Source organism: Melanotaenia boesemani, chromosome 15, assembly GCF_017639745.1.
Source record: "Melanotaenia boesemani isolate fMelBoe1 chromosome 15, fMelBoe1.pri, whole genome shotgun sequence".
Lineage (NCBI taxonomy): Eukaryota > Metazoa > Chordata > Actinopteri > Atheriniformes > Melanotaeniidae > Melanotaenia > Melanotaenia boesemani.
Window position 1 is genome coordinate 30,801,264 of NC_055696.1, and position 21,148 is coordinate 30,822,411.

The window sequence follows — 21,148 nt, forward strand, 5'->3', positions numbered from 1 at the left end:
ATGCAAATAAATTAGCCTTTTCTTGTTTTACTCACCTAACAATATGGTATCAGCAGCACATTTTTTAAAATTTTATATATATATATATAAACCTATTAAGTTGCAGCTACCTATAAGGGTGGCAGAATTCTTGATTCTCAAAGCCCCAAAGCTATTATCAAAGTTATATAGACTATTATCTAAACTAGAAGACTCAATCTGTCTTCCAACTTCAAAATGGGAGGCTGACTTATCCAGTAACTTTCATCAAGATGAACGGTCACAAATATTTGTAAACACTTAACAATTACTAAGAAACTAATACAATAAAAAATTCACCATAGAACTCATTATACAGGACAAAGCATGTTCAGGATGGGTCTGTCACAATCAAATATCTCCTTAAATTGCACCCACAACGACTTCCTTGCGTTGTGGTCCTGAACGCCTGTCTGCAGATTCTGGCTTCAGGTATGTAAAGACATGTCAACATGGCTTAAATGTAATATTCCTGCAAACCCCACACACTGCTTACTAGGTGACTTGGGTGATATTAATATGATAATTACCTCTGCACACATGATCCTCATGCACTTTTACATTGCAAACTATTCTTGTGAACTAGAAAGCCAAAAATAATCAGTGTATTGTGATTATGCCATCGTCAGTTTTGTGGTCGGATATTGGCGGGGGGTACCTGGTGGTTTTCTGTGTTGGGGACCTAGGCTGGAATGCTGTGTCTGGTCACGTTTACATGATCACACTCATCTCTAATCACTCCTCATTCCTCATACTTTGCATGCTGACAGTCACTGAGTTATCCAGTGGGTTTATACTGGTTTAGTTTAGAGTTTAGAGTTTTGTAGTTTAATAGTTTAGAGCTACTTTTATTCTGCACAACACAGCAGCCAGAGCATAATTCTGCTTCCATCATGCTGGACAAGACAAGTTAAAAAACAAATAAATAAAAAAGAAATGATATGTGGTATATTACAGCCTGATAAACTGATTTGATATTGAAAAATACTGGTATTGGCTAGTATCCAAACTTTAGATATCGCATCGGAACCCCAAAACAGCAGTCCATCTACTGATACACACAGATCGTGCACGTATGTTTGTATGTATGTATGTATTTATTCTTTCTTTATTTCTTTATTTATTTATCATCCATTCCGTTAATTAGGTAGTTTTATATGCCTTTATTTTTCTTCTATGACATTAAAAAGTTATACTTCAGCAGTCCTGAGCAGAGCTGTATTATCATGTATAAATGCAGTTTCTCTGATGTCACACATTATTTACAACATTCTCATTATCACAAGCTACTGTCCTACCACCATAACAGTGACTATAATGACTCACTGCGTGAGTGTGTTAGCTTTTGGGATGGACCTTGGTGGGGAAATGTTTAATGATGCTGGAGCGTAATTCTTTGCTGACCAGGCCGTAGATGATGGGGTTGATTGCTGGAGGAAGAATCATAGTCACAATGCTGAAAAACCTCCGTATGTTTTGGGAGAGGGAGGGAAACCTGTAGCTCACAATGATAATGACTGCAGCGATCTCATACAGGACATAAACAACAAGGTGAGGTGTGCATGTCTGAACTGCTTTGATGCGGACACTCTTATAATTTCTGCCTTGTTTTGCAGAAGCACTCAGGATTCGGATGTAGGAAAAAGCAATGATGATGAAGATCCCTGTACTCAAAGTCCAGGTCATGGCAAGACCTAGAAAATCATAGAAAGGCAATTATTAATTAAAACTGAAAACCATGTTTTTATTTTTATTTAAAATTTCTTAAAATTCATGGGAAGAATTATAAGAACATTGCCAATGCTTGTGATAGTCTCGATACTACTGTATATGTGACTCCAAACTTGTGCAAAACAAAAGCAAAAAACCAAACTTCATTGTTAATAAATGCACCGTAGATGTTGTTTGTGGGCGTAGGAATGCAGGCCAGGTTGAGGATGCCACGGTTGCTGCAGCAGACACCATTGATCCTTTGTCCACACAGTGGGACATTTATATGGAAGGAAAAGAGTACCACAATAAGCAGCAGGGCAACGATCCAGGCCAGAGCGCAGCAGGTGTGCAGCCGAGCCGAAGTCATGATGGCGTGATACCTGAGTGGCTCACATACTGCAACATACCTGCACAGAGAAAAGGGCTGCGTTCTTTCAGTGCAATATATATTGTACACATATATTAGAGAGTTAACGCATTCATCATTAACACAGTTCAATTTTTTGTTGCACATTAAGAAAGTTTTTTTTTTTTTTTTCTCAAAGTTTATGCTTTCTGACTCAGAACACAAAAAATCCCACATGAAGACGCTTGCAGTCCAATGCCTCCTCAGCCATGTAAGATCCTGCTGCAGTTTGATGTAAGAGGAGAGAGCGGGTTTATTAAAATCAAGAGACGCTTTCCTTCTGGCACTTAAGAAAAGAGAGAGAGAGAGAAAAAAAAGAGAAAACCCATGCAGATAGGTGGAAAATTGTGATTTCTAAACAGGAAATTGCTCTAAACTGACAATGACTTTTTTTAAACACACACACACTCATATATATATATATATATATATATATATATACATATGTAAAAATAGGCTGAATTACTTGGTTCAGACACCTGGTGCAGGTGTGGACTAAACCATTTTCCCCATTTTGAATGGGGGCTTCAATGAATAGTCAAATTAATGCAGAATTCAGAGCAAATTTAAGCATACTGGAGTTTTTTTCCTCATTAGACTGATTTATTTTCATTTACAAATTAGTCCAGGATAACAGTCCCTGTTACCATCAGGCCTATATCACTTAGCCCCTCACTGTTGGATGGTTAATTCCTGTTTTCCTGTGTCCCACAGGATATTGGATCGGCTGATGCCGACCTACAAGGATCTTTACTCCACATCACTACAGAATGAAAATGTCAGGTCATGCGTACGTGCTGGTATCAGGTAAAAATTTATTAAAAAAGTGATTTTGCCATTTGAAGACCATAGTTTCCTTGGAAAAATCTAATTTTGACCAGTAAATCTCTATAATGATAAATGAAAAACTTAAAGTGAGTAATTAAATTAACTGCTGAAGGAATAAGTTTCAGCACATGATCTTCTAAAACCCACTCATTGTTATTTAGAACATTTTAAACTCTGGAAAAACAGCAAAAAGTTTCAGAACCTGAAAAGTTCAGAACCTTATCCTCAGTGATTTCACTACCTGTCATAGGCCATAGCACCCAGAACAGTCTGCACTGCTGCACCGTATGTGTGCACGCTGAAGGCCTGAGCGATGGCCAAGATGTAGGCGATCCTCTTCTGGCCCATCAGGAAGTGTATCATGAGGCGAGGCAGCACTGCAGTGGCCGCCAGCAGATCACAGACTACCAGGTGACACACCATAATAAACATGGGTCTGTGCAGGTTCCTATCTACAGCAATGACACACACTACTATACCATTCCCCAGCAGCACCACGATGTAGGCAAACAGAGCCAAGAAGAAGAGGAAAGGGCCGTAGCCTGGTGGTACATCGAAGCCTTCTAGCTCAAACACAATCGGCTGTGTGAGAGGAGTGACCGTGGTTTTGTTCTCCATCCAAAGCAGTATACTCCTGTAAGAGACATATTAAGATGTTAAACATATGTCCTCAGAAAGCAGAGAGCGTAATGTTAGATTTTTATCAATAATTTCTCATAAAAGCTAATTTAACATTTACATTTATTATTGAAACATGAAAGAAACACACAGTAGTACCTCCAAAACATGCAGTTGCCACTAAATGAGGGTAGAAATTGAAGTACTTCTTGGTGAATTCATAAGTCTGTTTTGCCTTCCCCTCTTGTCTGTGATGCTGGTCTGACTTGTTGAGGAACGTGTGTTGTCCTTTTAATGATTTTATGGAGTGTTTGATGTTGTTGCAGTATCAGCTGCACCATGGAAACACCAATAGGGAGAAAGGTCTGTGAAAAACAAGGCCCTTCATTATTTGCTTTGTCATTTTTAATTTTTTTTTGTTTTAGGGTAAACATAACTGTATAAAACAAGTATAAAGCGCTATCATTCATCTTCTGAATTGTGTTCAGAAAAAGAATTTAAAAGAAAACAAGTGCATCAAATAGATTTTGTTTTTTATCTGAGAAAGGTCCTGCACAGAAATCATCTATACGCCATGTGTGTTGTGATAACTCACTGAAATACAATTAAAGTGCCCCATAAAATGAGTCAAGTAAATTTTTTGTTTTTGTTTTTCTTTTTTAGAAGTGATTTAAATGACTTCCTCATTGATGATTCAGAGAATGAGGACGAGGACACCATAGCTGATCCATTTCAAAGTTACAGTACTGCACTGGTTGGTTTTTTTACAAAAGATTATTTGGAGCATTCTGAGCATCCTGATTTGTTGAAGACAAGATGTTGCTGATGTCTGTGTGTTGGTACGTTTCTCTGCAGGTGTGTTTGGTGACTACTGTACTTTTTCACATCATTTTCTTTATGTATCACGTACTACTGTGGTAGTTTATATTGTTTTTTTTTTGTTTGTTTTTTTTTTGTGGTGTAGGCAGCCTAGACAACTGTTATTTACACATTTTAATCCGTTTGCCGTATGCTTCAACCTGCAGTATGACAATATACTTGCCACGGGGTGTCACACAGGAAGAGGATCTACATCAGATGCTTTCGATGGCCATAAAGGAATCCTTGGGATTTGGAAAAGTTTGATCCTTGCATCTTCCACTTGTATTTTGGCACTGTTACTATTTGATTATCACACAAACAGACTGTCAACTGAATCAACCAAATATGTTCACTTTCTGTTTACAAACAAACTACTTTGAATATGAGGGGGTTTAATCCAAACATTCAGTCTTTACTTGTTGTTGGAACATTGACCAGTTAAAACTTGATTTTTTTTTTTAATAGCCAGAAAATTTGAGAAACAAATTTACTCCTGTTCTTCTAATTGTTTGTTTCAGATTGAAAAATGGAACAGTTACACATACAATAAGATAGAAGTTTGTGTGCATTTGTTTTGCGTTTAGACTGCTTCAGTCCACAGTTTAGAACATTAAGTGTGTTGTATTGTCTGAAGAATATTTTAGATCTCTCAAGCACACACCAGAAACTTGTCCTTCAAGTCTGTTCTCCCTTCCATTGCATTTTGAAGTGCCTGCAGTTGTTCAGCACTTAGGTTGATAGGTTGCATCACGATGACACCTCGTTCCAAATCATCACCGTTTGCCTGTAACTGAGTCAGCTGTATGCTATGTCTTTCCAGTGCAGCTTCCAGATTTTCTTGGGTGTATGGATCATTTCCAAAGATGTGGTTTATAGCTGCTGACTCCTGTTCACTGTTGGCTAGCATGCCCTCTGTCCAAATTTGTATTGGTGTACGGTTGTTTTCTGATCTAATTTAATGATTGTTCCAAGCATGTTTGAACAAGTCAAGTTTCTTCTGAATTTCTGGCTTATAAACTATTTGAAGGGCCATTTTCTGAATTAAATTGTCTGGGTTGAGTATTTGTTCTTCAAATGAGTAGAAAACCCCATAGAAGTAATTCACAACCTGTTGGAAAACATCTCTCCAAAGACGTTCAATGCGCTGGTTGTGTACAGACTGGCCTGCAATGTGCCTTGGATGTCCTTGTCCTTGCAGCAAGTTCATTAAAAGAGCAGCCAGGGTGTTTCCCCCCCATGATCCGATCTGACTCTGGCAGGTAATCCATACATACAGGTTGCTCGAACAAACTGAGTCAACACTGCATGAGCTGTGTTGTCTGTGCTACAGTTGAGGTAAGTTACTAGTCTGGAATTCCCATCAATGGCAGCATGTGTCACAAATCCCCACCTGTAAAAATTTTAAACATTAAAAAGAACAAAGGATTATTTATAAACTCATAAATTTTTACATAAAAGTAAAACATTTTGTAGCACTTCTGGGCACTAATATGTTTGTACTCTTATGAGAAAGTGGTATGGGTAAATAATAGGAACAATGGACTAAAAGGATGACTGTAGAAGACCTAAGAACAACTGCTGGAGCTGAGTGTCAGTGATCAATAAAAGACAGGACAAGGTTGATTTTAGTTAGTGGTGGTACCATATATTGAAGTGATTAATAACCCCAAATTGCAGCCCAAAAATATCCCAATATATACAACTGCAGTATCTTGGTAATCTGATCAACTGCACAAGTTGATTTCACAATAATTTGGCTGAACAACATCAAATAACATTTACAGAGTCTTCACAACTACAGGCACTGGTCAGTATAATTCACAACCCAATCACACAGCACGGGTAGAATCCGTGTCTTGATTATTGCCATTGTCCGGAGAAGATGTCTAAACGCGATTGTCCATAACAGGAGAAGAATGTATGTCGGTTGTGTGAATCAGAGAGTGAAATGGTGGGGAGCAGAGTGCAGGCTTTGCCAGCCTCCTACCAGACCAGTAGGTAGGTTTGGTGTCGTCACTCCTCGGCTGTTCATTCAGTAGCTCGCCATCTTTCCGATCCCAAATGGAATCCAAACCACCTGGCCAGTTCCAATCATGACACGGTGCACAGCAGCACTACACGGCTCCGGGCTTCACCGACAGCTGGTCTCTGCAGCAGCTCTGTCACCTGGCTTTACCCCATGCATCCAATGGGAAAAAGCCAGAGCAGGCCTGCATAATCGCTCCACGTAACCCGATTGGCTTAGCGCCGCCATGTGATTGTGATCACGTGACCGAGCACACACAGGTGAGACCTTCAGGGACAGGAGATGTACAGGAAACTACTAAACCAATATCTAACCCTGTGTTACAATTAATCCTGAATAAGGAATTGTATCAGAAATAAAAAAAAAAAATGAATGAACCTTTAGGAATGCAGTGAAGCCATGGCCAAGCAAAGGGTGATCACCATGGCAACAACCCCACAGACCTAGCATGCATGGTCCCTAGGATGAATGGTCACCACAAGCAAAAGAAAGAAAATGAAGACCTAAAATTTATAACAACAAATAATAGTAGCAAGTATAATACGAGCATAATATATAGTTCATACAACTTTTTACCTGAATGTAAACGATGTGCTCTGTGGAAACTGACAGGTGCTGATGACACATTAATAAAAGATCGGAGGTCCATGAGACTTTGAACTGAATTGCGCACGACTTCAGAGCTAATACTTTCCTCGGCTCTTCTCAGATTAGCGATAGATGTGTCTATGGCCTGCAATTCTCTTCGACCCGCAGATCCTTGGATATATGCTCTTTCAACTGCAGTACATCTTCTAATGTGTCTCAGCCATGTCTGCCTTCAACTTAAGTAAAACACTTGCTTCAGTTCACAAAAAAAAACACAACTTTAACCCTGCATCAATGAGTAATGAAAAAAAAAATGGTTTCCTTCCTTGAACTCCGCTGTTCCCACCTCTTGATGAACCAGTGCAGGAAATGTGAAACTGCACTGGTGTTACTAGTCATACTAGTGTTACTAGTATACTAGTTTAAATTAAAGTAAATTCTTCACTTGTAAACTAGTAAAATGTTAAAACTTCACTGGTATTACTAATGTTACTTGAGGACTGCAGGTGAATGACGTATGTTGCCGTAACAAGTGTTTTCATTGGTCCAAACACAATTATTTAACAGTCTTCTGAGAACCTGCGTTTAACAGTTGGTCGAGACTGAAGCAATATGTTTGATAACATATTGATTAGACTTCATTATAAAGAAAAACAGCCTGTCCAACCCTGCAGGTCTGTGATCAAGGCCGGTCTGATCACGTGACATCTTTACAGCGAAGAATGAGGAAAAAAAATAAATAAAAAAAGAAAATTGGTCACCTTGAGGCTGCTCTCAGCTGCACAAGAAAGTTTAAATATGAAACTTTTTCAGTTTTGTTTAGTTTTTTTTTTGTTGTTGTTTTTTAACTAGAGATATGATGGGCCAGTGTTACATTTTTCTCTATATTAGTAATTTTTGCTATTTAACTAAACAAAATAAAATGATGTTTGGGTATTTTAATTGTATTTTAAAAGTAGTACATTTATTTTTAATTCAGATTTGATGATTTCCTACATTTTGGGACTAATATGTTAGTAAAAAAAAGGATACCAAACATGTGTTTTTTATGTTTACATATGTAAATAAGGTATTACTTTGCCTTTGCCTGGTGATCTGTTACGGGTGAACTCTATCTCTTGCTCAGTGATAGCTGCGAATGGATGGATGTATGGATGGTATTACTTTGCTAATATATTTCTAGTACAGAAATCTGAACACCAGCGATGGACAGGTTCAAAGATTTTATTTCTTGTTAACATGCTAGAGTCAAAGTTTTTTTTTTTTTTTTTTTTTTTTTTTTTTTTTTTGTCAGTGTTAATCTAATTTTTGTTTATTCAGTTTTACAGAGAAAACTTGTTCAATAACAGCAACATAAACATAGCATATTACCATCTTTTTTTTGTTATTAATTCCATTGTGAATGAGATATGACCAAGCTCCTTTCCAAAAGCTACTAGAACATAGACAATAAATTAAAACTAGAAAGTTTTATGTGTGTAAGTAAAATGGAGTTTTTGATATTTAGCTTGAGAAAAAAATTAATTTAAAGAAAAAGGGTTTAAAGATTTGGCTTGTCACATGACAGATCGTGCTAATTATGTTCGACAAAATTAATGAATAAATTAATAAGGAAATATAAAGTCGGAAATACATTTCAAAGTGACCAAACCAGCTAATGCAAGACCATTAATACTGTTTGTAAGTGGATATAGTATGTTTTCATGTAATGATGAATTAAGGGGCAACACTGCAGGTAGCAGAGTAAAAGTCCTACTAAAAGACAACACCAATAAACATCTCCAGTAAAACAGCTTTTTCTGCAGCAAATTTGTAGATTTGTCATTAGAAATTTAAATGATGTAAACACAGTCTTTGTTGTACATTATGAACAAAGAAGCACAGCAAGCCATCATTACTTCACAAACTTTGTAAGTAGTATGTGATTATTGTTATTTGTGTTCTTACTTTGAATTAGACTATCATTATTTCCTTTCTAGATATTTTCATTGACAACATGTTTTTTTGACCAAGTTAAAAAGGAACAAAGGGAAACTTTCACAGATGGAGAGCTGTTGTGTTTTTTCTGCTTATATCAGAAAACGATAAAACTGCTTTGTGTTTCAGTGTTTAAAAACAGCTAAAAATAAAAACACAACAGTAAAACACTGGGTGGAGTTCCAGCTGGAGATCCAATCATTCTGCTTACCCCCCCCCCCCCCCCCCCCCCCCCCCCCCCCACACACACACACACACACACCCTCCCCTTCCTGATTAGCATTTAGTGCAACTAGTGTAACTAGTGACAGTTTAGATTTTTACTTGTCAGCTAGTGAGCATTTATGGTGCAAACCATGCTTTAACTAGATAACTAGTGAACATGTTGAACCTCTCTAGCTGACTTGTGGTGTTAGATTTTTATTTAACTTGTGTAACAAGTAGACATTTTGGATTTTACTAGTTAACAAGTAAGCATTTTTGTCACAACAAATAACTAGCTAGACCAAATATGCTTTATCTAGTTGACTAGTAAACATTTTAACATCTACTAGTTGACAAGTAAGCACTTATGCCTTTACTTGTTAACTAGTAGGCATTGTCATGCTCACTAGTTAACTATCCCAGGTTAGTAGTTAACAAGTAAACAATTTTTTTTTTTCTTGGCCTGTGCACATGTTAGAGTTTTTGTATCTCACTAGTTAACAAGTATGACATACAAAGTAAATAGTTCAGCTCATGGGGCCACTAGTGCATAAAACCGGTAACTAGTTTGTTTTTTTAAGGTGCATGTATGGAGCTTCGTTTTACTAGTACAGCTTCTGTTGTAACTAGTTGAACAAAGTGTCACTAGTTGTTGAAAAATCGTTACTTGTCAGATTTTGAGTTCCACTAGTCTATTAAAAATACTCATAAAATGTGAGCACATGTTAACTAATTTCTGCATAATGCAAATTAGTAAAGGAAACTGATGTTTGATATCAAGAATATGGAATAAATGCGCAAATGGCTTGCCATACCTGGTTGCAGTTGGCGTTATTGGCTGTGCAGAAAAAATGTCTGGGCAAAAAAAATAAATAAATAAATGAAATAAAATAAAATAAATTTGTATTAGTTTTACAATTTTTCCAAAGCACAACACAGTAGGTCATATATGGTACAATTCATGGATGATATAATATAAACAATAAATTATTATTATTATGTTTTTTTTACATAAGAGGTCTTTGTTTTTATTCAACAATTAAGCAGTTTTAGACATTTTGTTTTTGACATAGTTTATTTGACTTTTCCAGTTTTAGTTTCCGTAGCTTTGAAGAATTTGGCTTCAAGAACAGTTTCTGCTGTCATTAACTTTGATTTTCTACAATTGTTTGTTATATAATTTAAAATATAATACATTTAGTTCATCCTAGATGGAGAAAGAATTTGTTGGCATGAAACCATTTCTTAACTAACTGAAATTCAAGTTCTACTGTGTCCAGAAGCTGCTTCAGATTGTCCCCACTACAACAAAAGTTCAGTCGTCTGCATATAGCAGGGGTCTTCAACTCCGGTCCTCATGAGCTACTGTCCTGCAGGTTTTAGATGTCTCCTACTACAACACACCTTTGCACAAGCCTGTTAATGACCTAGTGATTTGAGTCAGGTGTGTTGCATCAGGGTAGAATCCAAAACCTTCAGGACAGTAGCTCACGAGGACTGGAGTTGGAGATCTCTGGCATAATCGGATACATTTTAGTAAATTAGAAACAAAACATAAATCATTTATAAACAATGTAAACAGCAATGGCCCAAGCACAGAACCCTGTGGCATCCCACATGTAACCTTCAGCAACTCAGACTATTATTTAGATGTACAAACTGATATCTGTTATTTAAGTAGCTTCTCAGCCAATTGTGTGCAAGTCCCTCAATACCATACTGTTAGAATTTAATTAAGAGCAATGAATGAGCAACAGTATTGAATGTAAACTAATAAAACTGCAACAGTATGTTCCCTTTTTTCAGTAGCATCAGTAATTTGTTCATTAAAATCCATCAGTGCCAGTAAAGTGATCTGGTTTTTTTCTGAGGCCATTTTGTTGGTTGTAAATGAGATTGTGCTTATCAATAAAGATATTTAGTGGATTAACAAATAATTTTTTCTGAAATTTCTGGTCAAAGTGAATTGGTCTGTAGTTGGATAGCATGTTTTTGTCACCAGATGTATACAAAAAAATTACTTAAGCTATGTTTCCTCGTAAGGGAACTTTTCGAACCATCAGGGACAAATTACAGATATATAGCTGTACAATCAATTGTCTTTTAACCAAGAACATGGTGAGCTCATTCCAGTCAATTGATTTTTCTTGATTAAATTATTAATTTTATCATGATCAGTAGGAGATAATGATCTTTCTCCGTTAAGGTCTTTTGGGACAGACCTTAATGCTGAAATGTTTAATGATGCTGGAGCGTAATTCTTTGCTGACCAGGCCGTAGATGATGGGGTTGATCGCTGGAGGAATAATAATAAGTAAAATGCTGAAGAACTTCCGTATGTTTTGGGAGAGGGAGGGGAACCTGTAACTCACAATGATGACCAGTGAAGCGATCTCATACAGGACATAAACAACAAGGTGAGGTGTGCATGTCTGAACTGCTTTGATGCGGACACTCTTATCATTTCTACCTTGTTTTACAGAAGCACTCAGGATTTGGATGTAGGAAAAAGCAATGATGATGAAGATTCCTGTACTCAAAGTCCAGGTCATGGCAAGACCTAGAAAATCATAGAAAGGCAATTATTAATTAAAATTGAAAACCATGTTTTCATGGGAAGAATTATAAGAACATTGCCCATGCTTATAATGGTCTCGATACTACCGTATATATGGCTCCAAACTTGTGCAAAACAAAAGCAAAAACCAAACTTCATTGTTAATAAATGCACCGTAGATGTTGTTTGTGGGAGTGGGAATGCAGGCCAGGTTGAGGATGCCACGGTTGCTGCAGTAGACGTGATCGATCCTTTGTCCACACAGTGGGACATTTAAATGGAAGGCAAAGAGAACCGCAATAAGCAGCAGGGCAACGATCCAGGCCAGAGCGCAGCAGGTGTGCAGCCGAGCCGAAGTCATGATGGCATGATACCTGAGCGGCTCACATACTGCAACGTACCTGCACAGAGAAAAGAGCTCAGTTCGTTCAGTGCAATACATATTGTACACATATATTAGAGAGTTAACGCATTCATCATTAACACAGTTCAGTTTTTTGTTGCACATTAACACAGGTTTTTTTTTTTTTCTTTCTCAAAGTTCATGCTTTCTGGCTCTGAACACAAAAAACCCACAAGCTGAGGCTTGCAGTCCAATGCCTCCTCAGCCATGTAATATCTTGCTGCAGTTTGATGTAAGAGGAGAGAGCGGGTTTATTAAAATGAAGTGACGTTTTCTGTCTGGATCTTAAGAAAGAAGACGAAGAACCGACGTCTCTCTTTGTCTGTCAAAACCCATGCAGATTGGCAGAACATTGGGATTTTTGGATGGGAAACTGTTCCCAAAAGACAATGAGAATTTTTTTTATTTAATATTGTTATTTTTTTTATTAAATGCTGTTTTAGTTTAGGCAAGACATCAAAGGTTAGACATGTTTTCTGACTTTTACAAACTTGAAGCATAAATCGGGCCTTCTTCTGCTCTTGGTTCGGTCAATCTTGATCAAAGCGAGATGAAACTTCCAGCTGTGGAATCTGTTTGATGTGAGCTTTTAGTAGAGGAGTTGTTTGTTTGTGTTCATGGGGAGACATCATCTGTGTTTACATGTGTGTTCAGACTTTGTGTACCTGGTTTTTAACAATTGTTGTCTTAACTGTGTTTGGTTGTCATAGAAATGGTTTTGCTAAGCTGTTAGCTGAGATTCTGGACTTTCTGTGGATACCACAAACGTTTATAGTTGCATTTATACATCTGACGCTACACCCGGAGGTGAGATGTCAACCCCCTAATTCCCGTTAGCGAAGACTGCAGGTGCAGTCAAGCTAAGAATGAAAGATTAAAGAAGTTATAGGCCAAAAATCTGGATAATGAAAGATGCATGGATGGAAGTTATTGTGCATATTACTTCCTGCTTTGCTGCCGTGCGGACGCTTCCTGCTTTGTTATCCTTTCTGCTTGTATTTTCTTCTTTTTTTTATCTTTACCGACAAGAAATTCAGGAACAAGGACTCCTGGTCACTTATAAATCACTGGAACGAATATATTTTTTGATAAATTTAGTTGATTGCCATCAGAGAACCAGTGGAATGATGTCTCCTAACCCTGCAGTATCAGTGAGCTGCACTGAGTGTGAGCAACTTTCTTTGAGGATAACACAGCTGGAGAAGAGGATTGAAACACTGCAAGACATTCGTGTGAATGAAGAATTTATTGACTCTGTTGTAGCTTCTGTACAAGCTACTGAGTTGTCAAATGGATTGAGTCAAATCTTCATACGCGAAGGCATGTCGAATGTGGAGCCTGCCCCTACAGACCTGGCTGATACACTTCCTTGCATGTGTTCAAATGACACTAGAATAGCTGGGAAAAATCTCAAACCGGACCATCTCTCCTGATCTCTCCTACTGGAACAGTGTTGGTGCCAGACCAAAGTCATCAACCCCAGCCAGAACTTGGTCTGATGTTGTTCGTCGCAGAGGTAAATCCAACAGGAAATTTAAAGCTCCAGCACTCACTCCACCACCTGAAGTCTCACTGCATGATAGTATGAGGTGTTGACTCATATTAAAATGAATGATGATGAATGTAATGCAAGGATCTATAAAAACTCAAGAAATAGCCCTAAAACTCAGCCCAGGGCTAACCAGACCAGGATCAAAGGCCAAAATTATACAAACAGGAGGACTAGAGAAGCTATCCACACCTCCACACAAAAACAAATTGACACAATTCTGATTAGGGACTCTATAACAGCATGTGAGGATGGCAAAGACAGAATAACTAACACTTTTTGATACATCAGTCAGGGAACTGACAGAGATGTTGCAGACTATTCTGGCTTCACATCCAGATGGTATGAAGATTATTGTCCACACAGGGTCTTTTGAGATTCTGAGGAGGAAAACTGGCACAGAGATCCTGAAAAAAAGATTTTTCTCTGCTGTTGGAGACATTGTGTTAGTTTGGAGCACCATGTTTACATTTTAGGACCCATTCCTACAGCGGGTAAAGGAATTGAACTTTTCAGGAGACTTCTTGGCCTGAACACATGGTTATCAAACGCATGTATCACCCATGGGATAAAGTTCATTGATAACTTCAATATCTTTTGTAAGGAGCGATTCAGACCTGATGGTGTGCATCCAACTAACTGGATGCAGATTCCTTGGTGCACACTTGCGTCATGCTGTTGGGACGGCAAACCCAAACATGAGTGTACAGATAAGAGCGAAGGACACAGCAGAGAGGCGATCAACTCCTAGCTCTCCCCCCTCACCAGACCCTCTTCTCCACATCACCCAAGGTCTTCAAAGGATGTCTCTATCCCGGTCTGAACCCCAGCGACCACCATCTACCAAGAAATACAGGGCTCCCCCTCCTCATCGTCCTCTTAGATCATCTGTCCTGGCAGAGCAGGGCACGGGAGGATGTGCAGGAGGTTCACAGAGCAGCAGAATTCACAACAAAGGTAACATGCCATGATGCGTTCAGGGTCCTTGCTGTAGTTTTGCTACTACTGACAGCTGTTCTGAGATCAAGCCTGGACCCAGTAGGATTTCTGTGTTAGTTAGTAAAATAAGGAATCAAACACGATCATCTTGTGGGGTGAATCGATCTAATCTGTTAACTGTACCTTGTATAACTCAGAATACAACAGAGACCAGTGTAAACTTCATAAAGCTGCTGTACTTAATGTTAGATCTCTGTCCAACAAGTCACTGTTAGTTAATGACTTCATCATTACTCACAGTTTAGATTTTCTTTTTCTGACAGAAACATGGTTAACAGAAGACACAAGTGCTACAGTTCTTAATGAAACAGCACCCCCTCATTTTAGTTTTATGAATAAATGTCGAATCGGGAGGAAAGGGGGAGGAGAAGCTGCCTTATTTAAAGATTCATTCCAGTGTAAAGAGATTTCATTTGATGATTTTACTTCTTTTGAATATCTTAGTTTTGTTTTAAAGGGCATTCCTAAAATCCTATTTCTAATCATCTACAGACGTCCAGGACACTGTGTAAATTTTATTGATGAATTTTCTGAATTATTGTCGGTTGTCTCTACTGATTTTAACCATTTCATCTTAACTGGGGATTTTAATATTCACATAAATAACATGACGGATGGTAATGTCCAGGAATTTTCTTTCATGTTGGACATGTTTGGTTTGTCGCAGCTTGTAAAAGAACCGACCCACATTCCAGGTCACATTCTGGACCTGGTTATTTCAAAGGGTGTTGATATTTCTTCTGTTGCGGTCACTGACTCGGCCTTGTCTGACCATTTTTGTATTTTGTTTGATTTACTGATCGCTCAGAATGTCCAACCAACCTGCTCCTCGGTTAGGAAGAGGTACATTAATGAAAGAACAAGTGCTAAGTTTGTGGAGGCCATAGCTATGTGACCAACAACCAGGGCAGAGTCAGTTGATGGACTCCTGGATCATTTCAATCTGAAAATCTTGAATGAAATGGATGCTGTTGCACCGATAAGAATCAAGAGCACTTTGAGCAAACAGAAAACATCATGGAGAAACACCACTGTGGTTTCCAGCCTAAAAAGAGAATGCAGAAAAACTGAGCGGAAATGCCGGAAAAATAAACTTCAAATTCACTATGAGCTGTACAAACAAAGCCTGCGTAACTATAACAATGAGCTGTGCAAGGCCAGAGAGCTGCATTTATCTAAAATGATTAACAGGAATGTCAACAATTCTCACACTCTGTTTGCTATGATTGAAAAACTTACAAATCCTCCTATACAGATAAGCCCAGAGCTCCTTTTCACTGAGAAATGCAACCAGTTTGCCAACTTTTTTTGCCAAAAAACTTAAAACAATTAGGCAAAATATTAATTCCACACAGTCACACAAGAAAAGTAGTCTGTGTCTAAAACCTGGAAATAATTCTAATGTTATGTCACAATTTAAAATGGTTAATTTAAAAATTCTAAAAGAAACAGTTTGGCATTTGAAATCAACAGCATGCACTCTAAACATGATACCATCCGACTTTTTAAAAACAGTTTTTACCTCAGTAGAAAGTGATCTCTTACTGATAGTTAACAGCTCACTGGCATCAGGCATTTTTCCCAAGTCACTAAAGATAGCTGCTATTAAGCCACTCCTAAAGGAAAGGACTCTAGACACCTCTATAATGAACAACTATAGACCTGTCTCTAACCTCTCTTTTATTTCCAAGATTATTGAGAAAGTTGTACTTCACCAGATTAATGACTTTTTAAATGAAAGTGGAAATCTTGATAAATTTCAGTCCGGCTTCCGACCTCATCACAGCACTGAAACAGCTCTGCTCAAAGTGTTAAATGACATTAGTTTGAATACTGATTCTGGTCAAGTATCAGTCCTGGTTCTGTTGGATCTCAGTGCTGCATTTGATACTGTAGATCACAGAATCCTGTTGCACAGGCTGGAAAACTGGGTTGGACTTTCTGGTCTTTAACTGGTTCAGGTCCTATTTAGAAGGCCGGAGTTATTTTGTTACGATCGGCAGCTATGAATCTGAGCGAGTGGCCATGACTTGTGGAGTCCCCCAGGGGTCAGTCCTTGGACCTCTTCTGTTCAACTTGTATATGTTCCCTTCGGGTCAAATATTACAGAACTATAGCATTAATTATCAAAGTTATGCTGATGATACACAACTTTATGTGTCTCTGTCACCAGATGACTGCAGTCCAATAGACTAAGGCCCAATCCCATTTCACCCCTTGGCCCTACCCCTTGCCCCTTACCCCTTAAAACGGAGCTAGAAGGGGTAGGGCTGAAAAGTCCACCCCTACGAATTGGGACACCCCTTCAACAGTCACATACGTCATCAGTAGTCACTAAAGAACATTTTACACAGGAACTGGAAGAAACTAAATAAAAAAAAAACAATAAATATATTAAAAAATATTAAACATGGGGCTCAAACAGGAAAAACCAGCAAAACTGCTGGCTGTATTTAAAAAAACTAGGAAAAACTATATTGTGCATCGTTGGTGTTTGTGAAGCTGAAAGTGAGCGAACCGCTGCTGCAACGCAACGCTGCGTCTTTTTGACATATAAGCCGGGACACCGGCACAAAAGTAATGCGGCCCACTGGGAATCCTCTAGAACCTCTCCATTAGCCGGCATTGCTCTTAAAGTGAATTCCAGCGTGAGAAATCAGAGGTTTAGCGTGAGAGCGTAAGAAGCCATTCAAATGCACGAGTCTAACGGTCGATGCGTGAGAGTAGCCCTGTAAACAAACGCAGCTTACCGGCTCGCACAGTGGTTCACCACGGTCTTGTGCTGCTACATGCTGCTGTCAAACATGACATGAGAGAGATCACTCCACAAGAGTGCTGAGTCGAGATACTGCATAGTGAAACCTGTTGTCATACACAGTCTATGGTGCAGTAAGATGGGGGGGCTAATGAAAACTATCGCGGCGGCAAACTTGTTGCGCTCATTTTTTCGTTACCGTGCAATTAATTGACTTATTGCTTATTGACAGGCATATGTGGGACGTAATGTACGAATTTTGCATGCCATTAAAATTAATTGTGTGTGCTGATATACGCTCTTTTCTCTGGGGCTTTTTTTTTTTTTTTTTTTTTTTTTAGTGCGAGTGTGTGTTGTCCTGTACCTCAAGAAAGCGTGATGTTCGTAGAAACACTTGCTTTCTCATATAGAACAGGAAATTTTTCATACCCCTCCGTTTCAAGTGTGCCTCTGAAAAATCTTCGTTTGAAGGGGTATATAGCCCTACCCCTTACCCCTACCCCTCTGTCCTAAGAGGAATTGGAACACCCCTACCCCTTCACGTGAACGCGCAAAACGAAGGGGAAGGGCTAAGGGGTAGGGCCAAAGGGTGAAATGGGATTCACCCTTATTGTGTCTGTGTCTGGAGCAAATAAACACCTGGATGAAGGAGAATTTTCTACAATTAAATGAAGACAAAACTGAGATTATTCTGTTTGGTAGCAAAGAGAAGAGGGTCAGCATTGGTAAACACCTGGAGACTCGGGCTCTTAAAATCACCGACCAAGTTCGTAACCTTGGAGTGTTGATAGACTCAGACCTGACTTTCAGCAGCCACATCAAAGCTGTCACTAAGAAGCTTTTTACCAGCTCCGAAACATCAACAGAATTAAAAGTTTAGTCTCCCAGAAAGACCAAGAAAAACTCATCCATGCACTCATCTCCAGTAGACTGGATTACTGTAATGGTCTTTTAACAGGACTTTCTTAAAAAGAGCATTAAACAACTGCAGCTCATCCAGAACTCTGCTGCTAGAGTTTTAACCAGGACTAAGAGATCTGAACACATCACACCAGTTTTGAAATCTTTACACTGGCTTCCAGTCAGTCACAGAACAGATTTTAAAACCCTTCTGATTGTTTACAAATCCCAGAATGGTTTAGGCCCAGAATACATCTGTGATATGTTCAGAGAATATAAACCTTGCAGAGCTCTTAGATCCAAAGACTCTGGTCAACTAGTCCAGACCAGAGTCCAGACTAAACATGGAGAAGCAGCATTTAGCTGCAAACAAGTGGAACAAACTGCCAGTGGAGATTAAACTTTGACCAAATGTTGACATTTTTAAATCCAGGTTAAAAACATTTCTTTTCTCATGCAAGAAATCTGCACAGAAACTTTTTAACTTATCTTGCTTTTAATCATTTTAATGTAATTTATTATTTTATTGTGATTATGTGTTGATACCTTTTTAATCTTCTTCTTCTTATTATTATTATTATTATTAATGCACTTGTATTGCTTTCTGCACCCTGCTGAAATGTTTTATGTAAAGCACTTTGAATTGTCTTGTACATGAAATGTCCTATACAAATAAATTTGCCTTGCCTTGCCATATAGTGAATATTTCTCTCTCCTCACCATCTAGAAGCTGTGAGATTCTAATCCTAACCCTTTTAGATAGTAAATCCTGAACATTTCATCCTTCTTTGTCATAAATATCTGATTTTATAAATATATATGAAGAAATATTTTAACTGTTGCTGCTTAAAGAGAAAAATGCTGCTAAACCTGTTTATGTGTTTAGTGCAGGGGTCTGCAGCCTTTCCAATCCAAAGGGCCATTTTTCCCTCAGCCAGTTAATAAAACTCCTTTAGAGCTGCAAATGTTATATTTCAATGAAGAGCCACCATAGGAATTTTTTTTTTTTGATGAACCACATTTATATAACTTTTTTTAGAATTTTAAAATAAATAAAAACATAAAACCTTTTTTAAAAAGAGAATACACAGACTTTTAATCTAAGGGATGTAGATATTTGTGGAAAATGATCTAAAGTAAAAAAAAAGTCCCTGGTTTTCAAACTAATGACAAGAAATATAGATTTAAAAAAATATTTTAGCCACATATTTAGAGGTATTGTGGAAGGTCCAGAGAGCCGATATGGTGTTTGTCAATCAAAATTTACTGCATTTTCCTTAAATAGCAGTAGGCCTTCTTTTAAAGGAAAGAGACAATTTGCGCGTAACCATGCGATTAATCGTGATTAAAAATGTTAATCGTTGCCCAACATTAATATATATATGTATATATATATATATATATATATATATATATATATATATATATATATATATATGTATATATATATGTATGTGTGTGTGTGTGTGTGTGTGTGTGTGTGTGTGTGTGTGTGTGTGTGTGTGTGTGTGTGAATTAAAGTCACCAACAGTTGGTCAGATTATAATCAGACTATCTGATTACATACATATTACATATACATATATTAGAGAGTTAACGCATTAATCATTAACACCTTTCAGTTTCAGTTTCAGATAATAATCAGACTGTCTTATTCAACATTTATTATCATGGCCTTCAATTTGGAATAATCTCCTTTGTGAAATCCTGGTTTCTCAGTTCTGATAAATTCAGATTTTTAGAGCGACGACAGAAACATCATCACAACCCTGAAATCACAAGGAATCCATTAATACTAAATGTTGTGATTGATCGCTGGGAAAGATGTAAAATGCTGATATAAAGCTGACCTGAAATCTGTTGATAATGTTGAATTTCTGTTATTTATTCATGTGTGTTGTTACATGAACTTGATGTGCTGCTGATATAAGCTCAGACTATGTGTTAGTTCAGGTGCTGATCACCTCTCTGTTTCCCCTCAATTCCTTTTCTCTCCCTCTCCTTTCTTTCTTTCCATCTTGTTAGTCTGACTTTCCTTTCTTGGGGAGACACATAACGTTTCCCTGTGGCTGTCCAACCACATAGGCTGAATTACTCGGTTCAAACACCTGGTGCAGGTGTGGACTAAACCATATTCCCCATTTTGAATGGGGCTTCAAAGAATAATTGATCCATAATTATTCAAATTAATGCAGAATTCAGAGCAAATTTAAGCTTACTGGAGCTTTTTTTTTCCATTAAACTGATTTATTTTACTTTACACATTAGTCCAGGATAACAGTCTACTGTCCCTGTTACCATCAGGCCTATATCACTTATCCCCTCACTGCTGGATGGTTAATTCCTGCCGGGACATAGGATAACAGACTCAGCTGATGCCAACAAGCATCTTTAGTCCTCATCACTACAGAATGAAGATGTCAGGTCATGTGGTAAAAGACCCTGCAGCTGCAGTACGTGCTAGTATCAGGTAAAAATCTTTTAAAACGGAATTTGAGATTTGAAAATCATAGGTTCCTATAAAAAATCTAATTTTGACCAGTAATTTTCTATAATAATAAATGAAAAACTTAAAAAATGAATAATTAAATTAACTGCTAATGGAAAAAGTTTCAGCACATGATCTTCCAAAACCCACTCATTGTTATTTAGTACATTTTAAAATCAGTGATTTTACTACCTGTCATAGGCCATAGCACCCAGAACAGTCTGCACTGCTGCACCGTATGTGTGCACGCTGAAGGCC

At 37.9% G+C, this 21,148-nt stretch overlaps 1 protein-coding gene across 1 annotated transcript; it reads right to left on the minus strand.

The window, feature by feature from the left end:
- Positions 1-1,272: 1,272 nt before the first annotated feature.
- LOC121653971 (olfactory receptor 2K2-like) lies at positions 1,273-21,146 on the minus strand. The gene is made up of 7 exons (XM_042007780.1): positions 21,083-21,146; positions 11,971-12,197; positions 11,601-11,799; positions 3,445-3,599; positions 3,207-3,369; positions 1,912-2,138; positions 1,273-1,712 (listed from the first exon to the last, which is right to left on the minus strand). Exons 1-7 carry the CDS (start codon positions 21,094-21,096, stop codon positions 1,357-1,359), a joined length of 1,341 nt encoding a protein of 446 aa, XP_041863714.1. The 5' UTR covers positions 21,097-21,146; the 3' UTR covers positions 1,273-1,356.
- Between the last annotated feature and the right edge of the window lie 2 nt (positions 21,147-21,148).